General features: G+C 45.1%; 1 protein-coding gene across 1 annotated transcript in view; it reads left to right on the forward strand.

Annotated features, from left to right (window-relative positions):
- Positions 1-10,750: 10,750 nt before the first annotated feature.
- ATP9A (ATPase phospholipid transporting 9A (putative)) overlaps positions 10,751-19,120 on the forward strand; it is a 63,485-nt gene continuing 55,115 nt past the window's right edge. Inside the window, exon 1 of the mRNA XM_063349737.1 lies at positions 10,751-10,947. Coding sequence (XP_063205807.1) covers positions 10,880-10,947 — 68 coding nt within the window. The 5' untranslated portion in view covers positions 10,751-10,879. The remainder of the gene's footprint in view (positions 10,948-19,120) is intronic.

Genomic DNA, 19,120 nt, shown 5'->3' on the forward strand with positions numbered 1-19,120 from the left:
TCAGGGAAACCAAGGGATTATAATCCGAGCCACAATGGATGAGGAGTATAGAAAAAGGTCTCAGTGGTGAGAAGTAAATATAAATCTCGGTACTGTTCTCGTCCCTGAGCTGATAACCCGCTTTGAGAGCAGCATTGCTCTGGGTGCCCGCTTGGGCTCGCTGCCAGAGCTGCTGCTCTGTCCCCTCAAACCTTGGGCTGGATTTCTGGCTGGTGCCTTACACTGGTGGTGCTGGGAACCCCAGGCAGGAGGTGCTGCCTGTGCAGGACTAAGTGCAGTAGCACTAGGAGCAATGTGGTGCGAAAACAGAGGTGTTGGGTTTCCAGGAGAGGTGGATGGGATCTAAAGACCTGCCCTAACTGGGAAAGCTGCTCTCCAGCGTGGGCCAGCCATGGCTGTTGGAACAAGTGGTCTGGCTTCCAAAGAGCCTGCGATAACAAGCCTGCTCTCCACTGATGGCTTGATACTAAGCGGTATCACAGTGCTATGAAAATGTCATCAGCATGAGGAAAGGAGCAGTTTTCTTAGCAGGAAGTCAACAAAACCTGCTGTCCTGGGGCTTTGCATCTTTGTAGTATCTGTTGATGTCTCCTCATCCAAACAGCTCCTGAGGTTTGGGGTCTCTCTTAAACGTAGATTCTGAGTCTGTCCCAGGAGGACTGAGCCCACGTTACAGCTTTATCTCAAAAGGTGCCAAGCTGTGGGGCTCTGACTGCCTTTTCGTGACCATCTGTAAGAATGTAATTATGTATTCAGACCTCTGCCTTCTTTAACTGTATTGGTCAACAAGTTGGAAATCAAAGGGAGATGAGGAGGGAGGAGGAGTTTATTAAAGCATGAGCTCTGGATTAGAAATAAAATGTCGGGAAACTGATGGGAAACCAGGACAAGAGGTTTTGGCAAATAGTTGTACCATATCCTGCAGCACGGGGTTGCTCGGGGAATCGGGTAGATGCAGCTGGGGCCTGCCTTGGCCGGGCGGGCGGCGGTGGAAATGAAACGATGGGACTTGGCACAGAGTCACCGCAAGGCTTTACTCTCCAGGCCGCGGTGTCAAGCTCTCACTGTGCCCAAAGCTGTATCATAAGGCAGCTCCAGGCCGGAGCGTAGCAGGATCCCCAGCTAAGCCGCTGTGGGCAAGTCATGGATCTTGTCACAAAACTTGAAGAGCAGGTAGGACCTATCTGACCACTGTCCCCGTGGCAGAAAGTGGGCTGTGCCATAGGGATATTTCTGCTGGAGGGAGCTGGGGGGGACTGTGTTTCCGAAACAAGCGAGACTGGGAATTGGCTGCTCTCCTGTGTACAAGAGCTCAACCAACACCACCTGAAACTCAGCGTGGTGGAACTCATCGCAATGGCAAGTGTTTACAGCAACAATTGCATCTTAACAATTAAAAAAGACGGCTGGTTCTCTTCGTCCCTGTGCTGATGTAAATTAAGAACAAGTTTACCGAAGCTGATGTAGCTCCACTGGTGTGAGAGCAGCAGTGACACGGTATGTGCGCCGTCTCTGCTCGTTAGCCTCTCCTTGTGCCTAAAGGACTCTCCTGTTCTTATTTGTTACTCCTTACTTTGCTCATCGCATAGGGGATTTGCCCGGGCTGTTGTTGCTTTTGCAGAAGTAGCATATTAACTTGCCTGAGCTAAGGTAAAGGCTGGCTTACTTAAAATATTAAATTTGAACTTAATAGTTGCATTGCTTTAAAAAAAAAAAAAGTGCAGTAGGTTTACCTTAATGTTTTAGCTCTATTCCTCTAAAGAAACATCACTCTTGACCTACCTTTTCTGTTCAAAACTTTCCAGAAAGTCAATGGGAACTTTGAGGGGTGAGCTTGTCTGAAAATCATGTAGATAACCAGCCCTGCAGGCTGAGCTCAGTGGCTGATTGCCTTTCCAACAGCTGGCAGCGAGGAGCTGGGAGCCTTCCCAGGGCCGCTGATCAATACACCTGGAGGGAAGTGTAAAGGGCCATTGAGCTTGGATCCACAGAGGGGAAAGGACCTGGCTGAGGTGCTTGAGCTGATGGGAAGGCAGAGAGAGGTTGAAACAAAGAAAAAGGTACAAGTATTGCATTAATTTTTATTTATTCCTGTTGAAAACCACTGTGCTTACTGCAGGGTTTGCAGTACATTTGGAATTGGGAAAAATGGTTCTGTTTGTAAAAATAACAGCTTAGGCAGAAAGCCTTCTTAGTGTCCGTGTGATCCCATGAGGTTGCTGCTATGGTGCTGAGGCTTTCTGGGTCTCTCTTTGTGTTGTGTGTTCAGATGCGAGGGCTCTCTGCGTGCGCCTCCCCCAGCCGCCCCGCGCGCGCTCCCCGCTGCCTGCCCTGCCCGAGGCCGGGGGGCTGAGCTCGCACTGGACTTGCCTGTGTTTGGCTTCAGCTCACGTTCATCGCTGACCTAGAAAAGTGTCTGTCACTGCACAGCCACAGCAGGACAGGAAGCATAACTTGGCAGCAGAGAAAAGAACCGGCAATCGCACACTCCTGCCTATTATCATATTATCTATTTCATTATCGTATCTTCTCTTTTCTGCACTTTGAATTAATTGCTTGTAAAGGGCAGCATTTTTGCAACATTTTGATTGCTGTTAATGCCGCTGATTCTCAAAGCTGTCTGACTTATTGGAAAGCATGCTTTTAAATGCCTATTATAACTGAGTTATGTGCTGGACATCCCAGCTAATCTAAAGCAGCATCCCCCTCTTTCCAAACGTCTTCCTTAGCCTCTCTGGTGTCACATCTTGCAGCTCAAAGATGAACTTCTCTGATTCGATTGTTTCGTGCAGAAAATATCTCAATTTAGAATGAGAACAGGTGGATCTCATTGTGTGCATTATTTTCCAATACTTAGTTTAGGCAAAATTCAGACGTTACTAAAGGTTTGTATAAAAGCACCTCTCTATATAGAAAACTAACAAACAAGTTACCTAGCGGTATTTTTAAAATTTATTTATTTATTTATTTATTTATAGAAAACACAGAATCTAAATATATGGAGGAAAAGCGGAGGTACTGTCCATAATTTCAAGGTAATGCCTAGAACTGTAAGAGCAAAAGAGAAGAATGTGGTGAAATATAAAGACCACAGCCTCCAGCAGCAACGGGCATAGGTCAGGAATCCAAATCCGCTGTTGCAGCGTTTCAACGTCGTAGCAGTGGAGTGCGGTCACCGCTTCCATACTCTTGGAAGCATGAAGGCCATCTCTGCTGAAACTGTGCTGTCAAACTGCGGGTCACTAAGGGGTGTTCCCCGGCTCCTCTCCCATGCCAGAGCCTGGCTTCGGCGGGCAGGTACCACACCTGAGCACTCACGGTAGGTCAGGATGCCTCTGTGTTCCTCCTCACTCTGGTTAAGCAGGACACATTGAACAGCACAAACAAAGTCTTTTTAAAAACAGTTTGATAATTGTTGTGTGGGGATGTTCCTATGCTTTTGCTCACAAAGGTTTAGAGGCAAATATGATTCAAAGCATAAATAAGATACCAAATTTTATTAATAATGTTCTTGTCTATACTTCAGTCAGCTCACTTAAGCTTTCAAATAAAAGAAAAAAAATCCAACAAAAACCCAAACAAAAAAACCACCAAAACCCAAACCAAAACCCAAAACAAGCTGTGAGCTGACCAAAAGTCCAAGCACCTGGTTTATGAAACCATGAGAATGTGAGGGCCAGGCGCACAAACCATGGTGTGTTGTGAAAGGTGATGCAGGAGGAATATACGGGGTAAATGACTACTTGACAAATGACCTGTATTCTTAGTGTAGTAATATAGAATGTGTCCTGAAACCTTTTATGCATATTATCTTCCTAGATCCCCAATGGCTTTGCAGTCCCGTGTGTATGATGACAGCGCATGCTTTTAAATCCAGCCGACTGAATTGTCTCAACCACCCTTTACAGTCCTGTGGATCCACTTAGCGAAGTTTGTTTTAGAAAAAATTGTCTCCATGCAGTCTACGTGTTCAGAATACCAAACATAATTTTCTTAATTTTTTTTATTTTTTTTGACCTGCAGGTTATTTCCGTGAAACCAGTCTGATTACTTAGGTCCTTGAAGTTCAGCACACGTTCAGGTGATTTGCTGAGCTGGGGTACCTAGATCTCTGTACGTGTTAAAAGCACTCTGCAGCTCTCAGCTCATGATGTCAGATTTCCTCATTATCTATTCTTCTGTTACCCCATCAGTTCTTTCAGTCTTAACTGACAAAATAAGCACTTTACGTAGGGGTTTTTTTGTAAAATTTGCAAATGTAAAATATGTAACAAATAGCAATTTATTCTCAGTTTATAGCTTTACATTTTTTATCACACCCACAGGATGCCTAACACAGAAACAAAAATCAGTATGGTGAGAATTTATAAAACCGTTACAGCTAATAGCAAAATCATTTCAAGAGCTAACAAAATAAAATTAGGAGTTTATTTGTCTAGAAAGCTGCACCTTTTTCTTTCTTCTTTTCTTATATTTGAACAGCAGGACAAGATGAGTGACAGTTTGACTATAATTGTTTTGAAAATTAGGGGCAGAAGGGTTGTTTTCTTCTTGATCCACAAGGTATAATTGTGTGAGGAAGAAAAAGATCCTGTACAAATAGTACACTTCCTCAGAGCAACATGAAAAGTATCTGCTCTGAAACTTCATTATGAGAATGCCAAATGTTCTCTCGATAACAGAGCCTATGGCAGTATGAGCTTTATTGTAGTTTCCCTTAGCAGGTGTTGATGGATTTATGGAGGGCTTCATTAAATATAGGCTTAAAGGATATCCGCTATCGCCCACTTGTCAAAAGAAAAAATAATATCAAAGCCATCCGTGCCGATCAGAGATGCAGGTGTTAACAGTGCATTATAATCTGGTAGTGTTTAACTTGCCAATTATTTGCAGTAGTCTTGTCTGAGTTCAGACGTTTAAAAGATAAATTTAAAAGATGAATGCGTCTCGTGCAGGCTTAGGGCACATGTACAATGATACCATAGTGCTAATGATTTTTGCTGCGGCATCCCGGTTCACGTTTGCATTTTTCTTACTAAAATGCTGCTTCCCAAGAATGGCTCTGGGTACGTGTGGCCATTAAGCCCCGGGAACGGGCAGCTTTGGCACGTTTGCTCTTATTTTGATGGACTGGACGTCATAGTCCGAGCCTGTTTCAGTACTGCCTGGAGAAAGAGGGATGTTTCACCAAACCCACCTCTTTCCTTGTCATTTGTGGGAGTGAGTCAGTAGCATGGGGAAATAACGTGGCGTATGAGGCTGCCTGCTGCACGGTTACTGCATGACTGCAAGTTTTCAAGCCCTTAGCAACCAAATCCCTACTCCTGCACGCTCGTCTGCCTTACAAATGCTGCAGCGGCAAACACAGCTCTAAAAAATACCATGTGCAACGGGCTGCATTTTCAGACAAAGAAGGTGCACCCTGGTATTTGTAAAACATGCACTTATGAAATCAAATAATAACAGGTAGAAAGAATAATGTCACAAGTTGAATTGCCTGTGGAATCATAAACATTTGGTGCAACCAGTTACATACCTATGGTCTGAGCCATCTCCTTAGCTGTCAGAATTACCTATAATTTGATACTCATGTTTAGGGGGAAAAAATAAATAAACAAAGTTAGCAAAGCCAAATGTAGCTCCAAAATTGAATTAATCTCCAGCATATAGAAAGTCAAACATAATATTATTATTATTCTACAGTGTTCATTGGGTAAAACCACTGGAGTCCTATGCATAAAAACCTCAATCATTTATTTAGTAGAACAACTAAAATGGAAGAAAATTTATAGCATATTGTGCTAAATAGGCAATGAGTACAATTTGCAAGTGTATTGTCAAAACTACCGTCCATTGTTTGCCGGGGAAAATGGCATTTGCTCCTTGGAGGAATATAGGCACACCCCTAAAATACAGTTTATTTACATGTTCTTTAATCAGTGGAGCTTAGAGACCTGGATGCACGCGGGGATCAGTGAAACACATCGGAAGGCATCACCTGTGGGTGAGAAGCTGGTGTCACCGGCAGAGAGGAGGAGGCAAAGCCGCGGGGACGAGGGGGTGACGGTGCTCTGTAACACAGCGCTGCAATGGAGAGCTGGGGGAGAAAGGCAAAAAAGATAACGCAGAGAGGCTGGCGTCCGAAATACTGGGAACCGCTATGGCAAAGGCTGATGGACATAGACATTTCTGGTTTGATCTAGGCACACCCTGCCAGCCAGCCCACAGGCTGTGCTTTGCCAGATTGAACTTCTACTTGCATTTGCAAACTTGAATGGCAGACCACAAGAGATTTGTGACTATTCAGCACGTAAAACATAATCCTACTTGCAAAGCAAGCGTGCTTGTGCCGCCTGCTCTGGGAAGGGATATTAAATCATTCCAATCATCAGCCTGATAGTTTTGTACAACCCTTTGCATTAAAAACGGGAGCTCAACCTTGGACTTGCCAATAAACAATTTCTGGGTTTGAAAGGGGATCTATAATGTGCAGTGATAAAACCATCTGATAAACTCTCTCTGCCGGGCAGCCTCCGGGGAGGCCAAATGGTCCAGAACTGGTTCCATGACAAATCATTTGGGGGGGGCGGGGGGCAGAGTGGGAAGAGGAATAAAAGTCTGCTTGCTGTAGTGTTCATTCAATCATTGGGGGGGAAGGGGGGGGGAAGTCCTGGGAGAAAAAACACAGCTAATGATTTAAAATTAAAAAAAAAAAAAAGGCTCCTTTTAATTAGCAGTTGTGCAGTATGAATTCGGCAGCTTGCAGGGCTCCTTTGTGAGCCTCAATTTCTGTGCTTACAAAAGTTGAGCATCAGAAGAACAAGCCAGTGGCATCAGAAAAACCAAAATGGGTTTTATTTCACTTGATTTAACAAATCTAACTTCTCAGTCTGAGGCTGGAGGTTTTCCTTTGGGCATTCCTTCTCAACAGGCAAATGAAAATCAAAGGCTTGGAAATCAGGAGAGCACATACCTGCTGTGAGCGGCGAGATCACATGTAAAATCTTTATAGCAAAGCTATTGCTATGCAAGAAACATGTCAAGGAGTGGGTTTAGCCTAGTCTAGAGCTAGCCTACAGCCTAGTCTAGATCTTTCACAGTGATTTTCTAACTAAAAAACCAGAAGTGTTACAAGACAAGACAGACAATTAGAGTGCCCATAAGGGAGGCTTTGAAAGTTTGTTTGGATCTTCAGATGCTGCAGGAGTAAGTCTGCAGGCTGCAGTATCACTGTCGCTTGATTTCTGTCACCATTTGCCAAATTCATTATCCTTGATTGTGCAGATACGTGTAAACCTGGCTGTGCATCCCTTTGCTCCTCTTTTAGGATTACTGGAATTGAGAGTCACCACATACGACAGTCGTTTTTTTTTTCTCCTCCCGTGTCCTTGGATGGCGGAGTTGGGCAATGTGCCGAAATGATGTGAAGGAAGTTTAGCTGCTCCGTCTAAAGGAGGGATGTCATTCATTCCTGTCTGAAACACAAAGATACTAAGAGCTAAAATGTGGTGCTTAAAAGAATATTGGCTGTTTTAAAATCCAGTGCCGCTTCCACCTCAAAACAAATAACAGTGACATTTGATAAGTTTTATTTCAACTACAGATTGAGCCTCGAGGCTGGGGGCCGGGGTTGTCATTTCAGCCAGTTACAGTGTTAGGCCAGTGGTTTCGTGGCAACGGTGTTATCGCTTTTGACAGTTTTGGTCAAGTACAACATCCTGTTTAGGTTCTTCAGTTGCTCCTTTTATTAAATTATCATTTGAAGTGAATTCTATCATCATATCTTTTCTCTCATTTAAAAAGAAAAATAATCTGCAGTTGATCATGAGAAAAAAAATGGAGCAAGTATGTTTCACGAGCTGAGATGTTCATGGGAGCAGAAGGGATTTCTATTTCTACTTCAATTGTCCCCATGAGTGGATAAGAACAGTAGATTGAGAAGTAAGAAATTAAAACATGGTATTATTTAATTGAAATACAGTCTAAAAGTCAGTTCTACAGACAGTTTTTGTAATAAGACTGCCCTAGTTAGAAGGCATTGAAAATATCTGCCTAAACATTCTCAGTGCTGGAGCCTGAAACTGGTGTAACTATTAATTACGTTGCTGAAATGTCCTCATTACAAAATGTCAGGATGACTCTGCTTCAACTGCAAAGAAAAAATTTAAATGACAATTGCAGTTTTTGTGCTGGTGTAATCCATAGTGTAACGTGAGCTAGAGCGCAGTGAGGGCAAGAAGGAAAAGAGAGAAACTCCAATGCGATTCGCTATTCTTTGCTCTTATTTTTGGTTTTTTACTTGTATTATTTGTTTTTCTTTTTTTTAATAGTCTTCATTTTTCACGGGGAAAGTACTAACTCTTATTTAAGATTACCTTGAGCTCATTTTAAGATCTACGCAAACATCCCTTGTCTTAAAAAAACAGTCTGGCACATTCTGCTTCTTAGTGTGTTAAAACAAATGGTGATTTTTGAATTTACGCTGGGGCGTACCCACTCATTCTATGTTCTTGGTCATTGTGATTGTGGTATTTGAGTTCTGCAGACCCGTGAGCAGCTTAGATTGACGGTGCAGGCAGACGAGATCCAGCAGCCCAGGACAGGAGGCAGCTGCAGGGAGCAGCCGCAATAACTACATAAGGTGCCTGCTCTAAGCGCTCTAAATACGCTGCGTGTGTAAGTAGGCACGGTGAGTCTCTGCCTAGCGAACACTTCCAAGCAGGTTATTTGTTAAATGAAGGATTTTGCAGACTATTTGAAAAGGAATGAGAAATAAGCTGGCCGTGCACTAGATGGAGATTCAGATTTTGTGGTGACCAGGACTGCAGTGTAAGATGCTGAGAGGGATGTGTAGATCTGACTGTCTCATACGATCTTTATCTGCACTGGGCATTTCCTCCATCCGTATAGGTGCACCAGTGTAAATCTTGCTGGTTTCAAACAGGAAGAAGCTATGCTGGCACGAATGACAGCCTATGCAGGCTTGGTGGCCTCGCTGGTGTGGCTACGCCGGTGGCAGGAGCAAGCTTAGATGGGCAATGCCCATGGTGACAGAAGCACTCTTACCGAAATGGTCACCTTGTCGGCTGGATATGAGCAGCACCCACGGGCACCTGCCGCAACAGCCACGGTGGCAGCTACTGCTGGGTGCAGGCAAAACTTAGATTACAGAAAATGTCGAACACACACATTGTGATTCCCCTTGAGGCAAACCCAGCTGAAGAAGCTCCTGGTCCAAGCCCGTGGCCTCCTGAGGCTGTATCATTCTCGCTGGTGCTGCTTGGCTGTTCGCAGGCTGCGCTCAGCATCCAGCTCCTAATGGGATTTGATTGAAACAAATAAACAAAGGAACTCTCCCAGACAGATGGCTTTTGTAGAACCAGTCCCTTTGCAGAGCTGACGTAGAGCACAGTCACACAGAGCGTTACAGGGGAATGGCGAAGCAGGAGGAAGTAATTTCAAAGGGGTGGAGGCTGGATCCCCATCCACCAGTGGTGACTCTGTGACACGGGACCATCACCTAACTAGTTACACAACCTGAAGCAATTTTTTCTGTTATTACTGACATTTTCTCAATCACTTGTTGGTTTTCTACACTGACTTTACCCAAGCTTCAACCAGGCTATCATCACAGTTTCTGGTGGCTGACCAGATACCATCCCAACTTCCCTATTTGTGGTTTTCTAGATGTAATTTAACATTCCACATTTTAAGAAGGATGTGTTACATGAATATTTGCCTTGACCAATTTTTTTCATGATAGTATCACTAGTAAAGTGTACTTCGTTTGAATAGGACCATTGCAATACCAGTTTCTAATCCTCCTTATGAAATACATCTTCACCAGTGGGAATTTTGTTTTTCATGTTTGAATGCAGAATAAGGTCAACAGCATGAAAGGTATGTGGGCTGGGGGTGAGCAGGGTGCGTGGTTCTTAAAGGATTCCTTTGCTTTCTTGTTTATGGCAAAGAACATGAAGATGTGGAGATGGCAGGAGGAAAATGCAGTGGAGGTAGAAGAGTTGGGAGTGAAGCAAGATGAGTGGATGGAGAAGACAGAACGGGTCCAAAGACACATGGGCAGAGTTTATCTGGGATAGGAATATGAAGGAACCAGTTGGGAAGACTACAGTGGCATCCAAGAACCTTGTCTGATGAAATACAAAGTTTATCAGGCCAAGCGTGCATATCAGCTTCTGTAGCCCAGCGCTTTATTGGAACCTGATTTGTATAGTTTTAATGAAGATTTAGTCACTGTGATTGTTGAGAAAACCTTGAAGCCAGAAACAGAAATGCTGGTGCAATTTGTGCCTAAATTTGCAGAGGAAATCTGAATCAGGATCCAGAAATGAGCATTGCCAGGGTCGGTGAAGGTCACGGAGCAAGAAGGGTGGAGCAGCATCCCTGTAAGGTGGGATGTGGGGCGGTATAAAGAAGGGGAGATAACCTGCACCTCCGCGCTGGCTGCAGAGGACACAGGGGCTGTGGCGTGGGCCTTTCCCCCGCGGTGAAACACCCCACGGGTGCGGAGGCGGTGGGTGCAGAAGGCCGGCGGTGCCGGTGTGGGACGTGGAGGTGGGCCGTGCGGGGCAGGGGCAGGCCGGAGCGCGGGGGGGCCCGGCGCCCCGGGTGCGGGGTTGGGGCAGAGCAGGTGCCGGGGACCCGACAGGCGGAGCGGCCCGGGAGGGGAGAAGCGAACCGGGCCGGGAGGGCGGAGCGCACCGGGGCGGGCGGAGCGGGCGCGGCACCTGCGTGCTGGCGGCCCGGCGGCGGCGAGCCCGGCCCCCTCGGCGGAGCCGCCAGACGGCGGCGGGCCGGGCCGAGGCGCTGCTGGGAAGCGCATCCCGCTTCGCTCCGCTCCGCCCCGGCAGCCGCGGCCATGACCGACAACATCCCGCTGCAGCCGGTCCGGCAGAAGAAGCGGATGGACAGCAAGCACCGCAGCGGGTGAGCCGCTCCCGCGGGACCGGCGCCCCGCGCCTTGCCCGCCCGCCGCCTGCGCTGCGGGAGGCGGGCGGTGCCACCCTCGCACCCCCCGTGCCTCGGGGCGGCGGCGGGGCCTCGGCTCCCCGGGATGCCCGGGGCAGGGGGGAGCCGCGTCGCCTTGCGCGGCCGCGGTCCGAGCGGAGGAGGAGGAGGAGGAGGAGGAAGGGGAGGCAGGCGCTGACAGGTTGTTCCTGACGCCATTGCCGTGGCACGCCCGGGCGGAGGGCAGGATCCTGCCGGGCGGTGCCGCGCTGCGGCCGGGGGAAGCGGGGCCAGCCATCGGCTGGCAGTCCTTTGCGTGGAGGAAAATCCATCCCGGTCGGCCCTTATCCTCATCGCCTTCTCCATTAGAGCCCTCCAGACAAAGCGGTGCCTGGGCAGCAGCGGAGATGGACGCCGAGGCCGGCCGGGCTGGCCCGGGAGGGGCGGCTGTGTCCCGGCTGCCCGGCTCTCGGCCCGGTTTGTGTGTCCCGGCTCCAGCCCGGCTCTCCACCCGGTTTTCCATTCCCGCTGCTGCGCCTGGTGCGGGGCCGGGGAACGACAGGCTGGTGCTCGGGCGAGCGCTCGGCCTTCGCCGAGGGGTAGCGTTGGGCCGGGAATGGTGTCCATAGGCTGCAACAAAGGTCTCTGAAGGCTCTCTGTAACTCCATCAATCAGCTAAAGCAAGACAACATCCCTGGTGTTGCGATATCCTGAGGGTGGGATGTGTTCCTAAAGAAGATGTATCTATATATTTATACTGGTATTCCCATGCAGGCTGTTAAATAAGAAAAATGATGCTTTAACACTATTTTGGTAGGGAATTGCATCGCTATCCAGACAGGTTGGTTTGTACGTAGTGGGGTGTACAGGGTATCTGAGTACCTGGCTGTCAGTTATTGCAGTGCTTCTTTTGTCCCTGGATATTTTGGTTTTTAAAATGTGGTGAGTGATATTAGCAAAATAAATATCAAAGGAAATCCTGACTGCTAAAACAAGAGGAAATTGATACTTTCCCTCTTGTTTGTTATGTTTTTGGTTGATAGTTTTGATTACGATTCCTCTAACTGGAATTGTTCTGTATAGTTTATTCATTATTAGAATTATTCCTTATTATCAGCATGGTTTCTACTAATTGATGTAGCAATATCCGTGCCAGTTGATGCTGAGCTGGGAGGTGTGTGTGATGCAGCAAGTAATTCCACAGTGCCCGTGTAACATGCATCACTGGGCAAGTTCCACAAGGTGCAGCCGCCATGGCATTAAATTGGGTGACGTGATTGAAAGGGTTCAGGGAGAGGTGGATGCCTGAGAAATTTCTCAAAGCTTCTTTTCCTAAAGTTCTCTAATCTCCACCAAGGCCCTGTTGGGTATTACGATGTGGTTAGTAGTGTCTAACAGAAATTGCGCTCACCTAACCTAAGCTATGGTTCATTGGTTGTGGACTCTACCTGATTAGCAGTCACGGAGATGATGTTTCCTGTGTTAGCACGAAATTTTGTCAGCGAGAAGTTGTGAAAGGAGACTGCTTATGCTTTTTCTCAATAGCGGTCTGAATAATATGGATTTGAGGTTTTTGTTTGGTGCGGTAACTCTGGGGATGGGACTTATCATATATTGAGAACTCTTGTTGTACCGATAAATATCCCGTGATATGTTAGTAATTTGATCAAATGATAGTGTGGATAACAAAGCAAGTTGAAGTCCAACAAATCCAAGAGTATTATAAACCAAAGGAGAAATCAACCAGCAAGTCAGGGGGGGATCCAGTTGTCACATCCAGAATGGAGTCCTGGGAATCCTAAGCCATAATCAGGACCTTCCTTCTTCTGTTCCCTCTGAGAAAAACCCAGACAAAAGCGCTTCCATGTGATCTTCCTTGATACGTATGAAAACCCAGGGATAAGCAAGGCTTGAAAGACTTCACCTTAGCGTAGCCCTGACTGCAATTTTTTACTGTGGAGGCTTCCTTGCACCAGTGGAGGCAAGTTCTCATGCAGAGATTTTTGTCTGTGTGGTCTTCTGGAGTGGGGAACAGATTTCTGCTCGTGTACTGAATGACTTCATAGAAATCTTCGTGTATGTTAACAAAAAAGTAAGAAATGCCTAATTCTCCTGTAGGCAGAAAAGGGCAGGTGTCATCCGAGCAAGGCTTTCATTACAGCTTCATCCTTCAGTGTCTCCTTTGAAGGGAAGCCAGGGAGGAACTCACACAGTAGCCTTGCAGAGATGAATGATGGTACAGGCAGCTGAGATCTGTGTTGATGAGAATCCATGTGCTTAATAAACCAGTGGGAGAAGTGGTTATTGGTTCCTGAGCATAACTTTAATGTGGATCTGCCTTGCTGCAGTCAAAGGCTAAGCTCTAAATTCTGCAGCTGTATGACTGTATTCAGCCACATTCTTCCAAATGCTCTGCAGCACTCTGAAAACCACTGAGAGATGTGCCAGTTGGGAGGGGAGGATGGCATTAGCTGTAGCGGGGCTGTTGGTGGGATGGCAAGTGAGTCTGAGCTTCCCAGGGGCTGAGCTCTGCCGGGAACGGAGCTGCAATTCCTGAAGCACCCCAGATGCTCTGTTCAGTGCATGACACAAGTTTTTCCCTAAATAGCTTATGGTCTCAGGCCACAATCCTGCAAGGCATATTTTTTTTTTTTTTTTTTTTGAAACCAGCAAACTGCTGTGCTCCTGCTGCCTCTGCCATGTGGAAAGGCCTTGATCCAGAAATGTGGGGAGGAAGAATGGGGAATGAGACGGGGAAGGAGGAGCTCCACAGTAACATTTCATGCGGCCATTCCATTGTATGTGTGTATGTGCGCTCTTTGGCTCTATTTAAAATGGCAAATTCCATTTCAAAGTCAACAGAGGGAGATGGGAGCTCTGCCTTCCGTCTGCCTGCCTGTGGGTGTGCCTCGGCGCGTGCAGAGCCGGGCTGGTTGCCCATAGCTGGGCTGGTTGGCCCGGTGGCCCTCGGCGCATGAGCAGGGGTGGGCTGCAGGGATGGCAACGCTCCTTGCCCCCTCCGGAGCCACCCCAGCTGCGCCGTCACACGCGCTGATACAGGGGAGTGTTTGAGTACTGTGGAGGTGCAGAAAAGGGCTAGGTGGTTGTGCTCTGGTTTTGGTTGTTTCTTTTGGTTTTGTTTTTTTTTTTTTTTTTAATCAATGGAAAATTCTTTATATGCTTTTAAAAAAATGAAATGTGGAAGGTTGGTTTGCATATTAAAGGTGCCAAGGACTTAACAGCACAGCCTGTGAGAAGCATAGAAACATCATCCGAGAAATGTGCTGTTGTAGAAGTGATTGAATATGTTTATTAACTTCACTAATTTGACAAATACTACCCCAGTATTAGACAAATGTGGCATTTCTTTCCGTTAGGTTTGTTTTACATGAAAAATGCTTATGAAAGCAATTTTCATTTGCTTTCTCGAATACTTCTCCATCAAACATGCTGTACTTCTAAATAAAAACTGCTTCTTGGTAATGGCTCTTCTGGCATCTGACAGTCAATCTGTCATATTAGTGCTTCTTACATCATCACTAAGAATGCGTTTTTGTAAACAAATATCATCCCAAGTGAAGTACACATTAGACCTTTGTGCTCTTCATCACCTCCCCATTCCTGTAGATCCCTGTGCAGATTAAGGGCCACATCACTTACAGGACTCAAAGTTTCGGATACAGTTCACGTTTGAAGTGATGCTTTTGAGTGCTTGTGACTCTATTTGGGGATTTGTGAGTTTGGTTTTTTTATTATTATTATTTTTGCCAGGTTATTATTTAAAACATAAACATCACAATGCTATATAAGCTTCCCCGTATAAACTGTTTTCATATACTTCTGGTGTTCTCTGTAAGATAACTTTTAAAAGTTCATGGTGTGTAGTGACTTACTAGTTTACTGTACTTCAGAGGCTATTGCAATACTGTTCTTCAATGCTTCAGTTGCAAAACAGAGAAGGAGAAATGCTTAGGAATGTGTATTCCTAAACTTTTATAGAAAACTGCTCACACTTCTGTAACTTTGATTCCCATTCCTGGAAAGTGCACGCTAATTTTATCTCTGTGCAGCGGTGTGAACTTTCATGTGTTTTTCTAGACAATCTTTCCCTTTTGAGGACGTAGTCTTCAGATTTCCTGATGACAGTATTTTATTATTCCTAATAATGCCAATAGTTCTCTCCTACCAGAACCAGACAGCTTCCTCCTGTGACACTGACCTTGCCCTGAGCAGAAAACTTCAGAGTAATGTGATGGCCTGAGCAGCCCCTTCCCTCATCATCCAGGTCTTTAAGCTTGGTACACAAAAATAAGGATGGTGTCCAAAGAAACAGTAGATTACAGAACTGTGCAATACCTATAAAATTTTTTCAGGGAGGAACAGCTAAGTTAACTGGAAAAAGCTGGTAGCCCCAGTCAAAAGGACTTCTTATTTAATGAGCACCAGGATAATATGAAAACACATTTGTGTGCTTGTTTGTATGTGCTCAGAGTACTTTGTTTCTGGTACCCAACTGAATGGATTTGTCAGAATGTTTTTTTCAGGGTTAAGATTCTTCAGTTTCCAGAGGAGAAGAAAGGGAAGAGGAGACTGTCTGAAACGTTCCTTGTTAGTTCACCACCCATCTTTCTGCATCTTCTTTCCTTTTTGCTCTCAGTATGAGTTGTATTTTGTCATCGCAGCATGCAGGCATCCCAAGTCGGATATTTAGCGGTGTGGCCCAGGACTTTGCACCCTAAGTGTGGCTGTCTTTCCCCACAGTACAGGTCCTTGGCAGCTTTGGGGGCTTTTGCTTTGGCTCCTGTGAGTGGGCAGCAGCCGTGCAGTGCCAGTGAGCACCAGGCTTTCACCGGTGTTGCACCGGGTGTTGTGCCAACACAACCTGATGCAGTAATGAAAGCGCCTGTGGAGACCCGTGTTTACTCACATTGCAACACCGGCACGTGTAAGACAGAAAGGGTTCAGGTAGTGAAACTGTCGTGTCTGCCTGTGACCCTGGTAGGTTAATGAAACCTGCCGTTAGTCTATTAAAACACGATCTGTCATCGCAGCTGCTCCTGGCTGTGTAAAGCGCTTTGTGAGGATCACAGATGTCATACAGAGGATTTTAAAGCAGAACTAGTAAGCTTAATAATGTATTCTTCCTTAATGAAGTTTAAGACATCATCGATAAGTTTAAAAGTTTAAAAAAATAAAAATTATGACAATTGAATATCTTTGGATGGGAGTGATAAACATCTGCCTATGAGAATGAGCACGTGGTTCTGTGCTTGAGAAATGTCTGTGTTGTTACCAAAAGCTTATTTTCTAACTTATTTCAACAAGCCATGGGCACTTGCGCAATTAGTGTGCACAGATAACCGTCGCCGCTTAACATTCCTGCGAGCCCGAGGTTTGGATTGTGGGCTTCTGCTTGGTGCCCACCTGGAAAGCACAGGCAGTGTTGCTGGGTGGTTTGTGGGACAAGAGGGAGAAACAAGGTCACGGAATAGGTAAGAGTTAAATGCCAGCACTGGGGTTGACTGGGTGCCTTCGTAACAAAAGCTCTTGGGGGATCTTTAAATTCATATGGGATAAAAATTAGCATTTGCGGTTTTTCAGGATTTTCAGGCAGTGGTGCAGGAGTTCCTTGCTGAGCACTACAGGCTCTGGAGGAGGCTTGGAGTCACTGACGTAATGGGATTCCTGAGCACTGATAAACCTCCCCAGTTGAAGTGTCGCAACCTGCGACTCTGTTACTGCTGGTTGTAGTATTGTGTTCATTGGTTGGAGTTTTGTTTTTTTTTTTTTCCTTAATGAATTCCTTTAGGTGGCATAGAAACCTTGTGCTAAAAGGCTATGTAGGACCTTCCTAGTAGAAATTCTGGATATTCTCTACTTGAGCATTGACACTACTGATAATCGCTTTCAAAAACTTGCTAGGCAGGAAGTTTTTCTTCTGTTTGTCTAATTAGGTTTTCAGTTTGCTTTCCTTGTAATTCAGGAGGTTGCGAAAACTGTGACTCCAGCCAGGCAGGAATTTCACAAAACTGTGAGTTTTACACAGCAGATTCTCCCATGCCCTTTCTTGCCTATACTTGGAACTGCATTATTTTTAGATTGATTTGCAAACCTGACAGTAGCGCAGCATTTGTAAATTCAGATGCTTACAGCAACAAGTATCTTTGTGGTGGGAATGCTACGAGAGGTCATGGCTTTAATTACGGAACATGTGCTAAATTTGGGGTAATTTCACTTCTGTGCAATTGCCTTCTACCCTGCCTTTGTAGGTGCTGTCAGTATCGGGGGCTGCCATCTCATTTGGAAAAGCATGAGCGTAAGCAGTTTCACAGTGCTAGGTGTTAGCATTCAGAGTAGTGAATTCATAGTAATTTGGAAAAGACTAAAAGCAATATAATTGTATGTAAACAGTTGGGCAGAGTGCACTCTTATTAAGGTAAAACATTCTGCTTAGTTTATGGGGTTCATTTGCTATTTTCTTACACACTTATGAAAAAATACTGAGAAGTCATTCAGCTTTCTAAAATATCTGGAAGTTTGCTTTGGAGATTTAGATATTGGTTTGAAGATCTGCCCAGATATTTGGAAAGTTCTCTGGAGCATACTGGTGAATTTTACTTTGTTAAAAAAAAATAAAAAATTAACAACGGAAGTAAAAAATTTATTAAACTAATAGGGGTACGAAGAACCCCTTTTAAACTAACAGAGGGTACTAAGTAGTACCCTCTTTGAGCCTTATCCTATTGTAAATATTATGATATAGGTGTGTGGGTATTTTTGCTGTTGAGTACAATCCCTGGAAGAGGCCCAGCCTAAAAAATAAACAAAGGTAACTGGTTTCAGATGCCTGATTAGAAGGACTGACTGACTCTCTCTGTTACTGGGGGACACGTTGTGATGAAACGGGGTGTATGGACACCACGTTTGCCCACATGGGCAAAGCCTCTTATTTGGAGCTTTATCGTGGAGGTCATTCTGGATTCATAGTCATTAAAACGTGGAATCAAGGCTAATCTTGTGTGGTTTTCTCCATCATGAAAGAAGCAAAAACAGTTTTTCACCTATAGAACGTATCTATACCACCCTTTTCACTATGTTCCATTAAAATTTGGGATGCAGGTGACTATTTGTCTTGGGTCTTCATCTGCAAACATGAAAGAAAACTGTAATTAAAAGGTATCAAGGTAATGAAATATACTTCTGAAGTGGAGTTTAGGAATTTGAGTGTTTAACACCAACTTTACTGTTTGTCTCATGTTGCTAATTGCATTTCAGATGTGGGTATTATATGCAAATGTGGAGAAGAAAGATCTGCTGGTTTTTCTTAACAAGAGAAAGAAAAGTTTGTAGATTTTTTTTTGACAAAAATTGATAGTTTCAGGGGCAAGTGTAACTTTTTGAAGTGTGTTACTTATGTTAATTGTGGTTTTATGGTACTCCCTAGGGAATAGTCAAAGGTGTACCAAAAATGTTAACCAATGCAGCATAACAGGTGATGTCCCTGTCTAAAGGTGAGCAGAGATGGCAGTAGTGGTGCTGCAAGTCTGTAGGAAGTCAGATGTCGCTTGTATATACCTGACCAGGAAAGCATCTCCAATTATTTTATTCCAGTAGTTTGATCTGGACTTGCATTGTTGTGAGGGGTTTGAGCAGTTCGCATTACCCACCGTGTTCTTCTGTCACATTTTCCTGCATTCTCCTAATTTTCTCTTCTTCAGCAAATGAACAGTTTGCAAGTCAGAGTTGACGACTACCAAGGCTTTGCTAAAGCTGACTTTGCTTAAATGGTGTGTAGGTGAAAGCAGCAGGATTGTTACTGAAATTGGGGAACCTTATAAGTACTCTGGTTTTGGAATGGAGAGTTTGACTTGCATGGAGCTGGTAAGAGATTACTTGGCACCATCTGAAATTTGTGATTCCATGTTCCTTCACTACCGATGCGTGGGTGCTATGTAGTGCTCTGCTGTCTTGTCAGCATTTCTGTCTGAAAGCTGCTTTAGCAAGAAAACCTTCTCTCCTGTGTTTGGGTGGCACCTGAGCACTTACAGCTTCGGTTTTTCTTGAGTACAGACTAGGGAAAATCTACCTTTGCAGGGCTCGTCTGGCACTGTTCATGAAATATAATAATGTCAAAGTAATTTGATTATGCAAA

The sequence above is a fragment of the Chroicocephalus ridibundus genome, chromosome 12 (assembly GCF_963924245.1).
Source record: "Chroicocephalus ridibundus chromosome 12, bChrRid1.1, whole genome shotgun sequence".
Taxonomy (NCBI): Eukaryota; Metazoa; Chordata; class Aves; order Charadriiformes; family Laridae; genus Chroicocephalus; species Chroicocephalus ridibundus.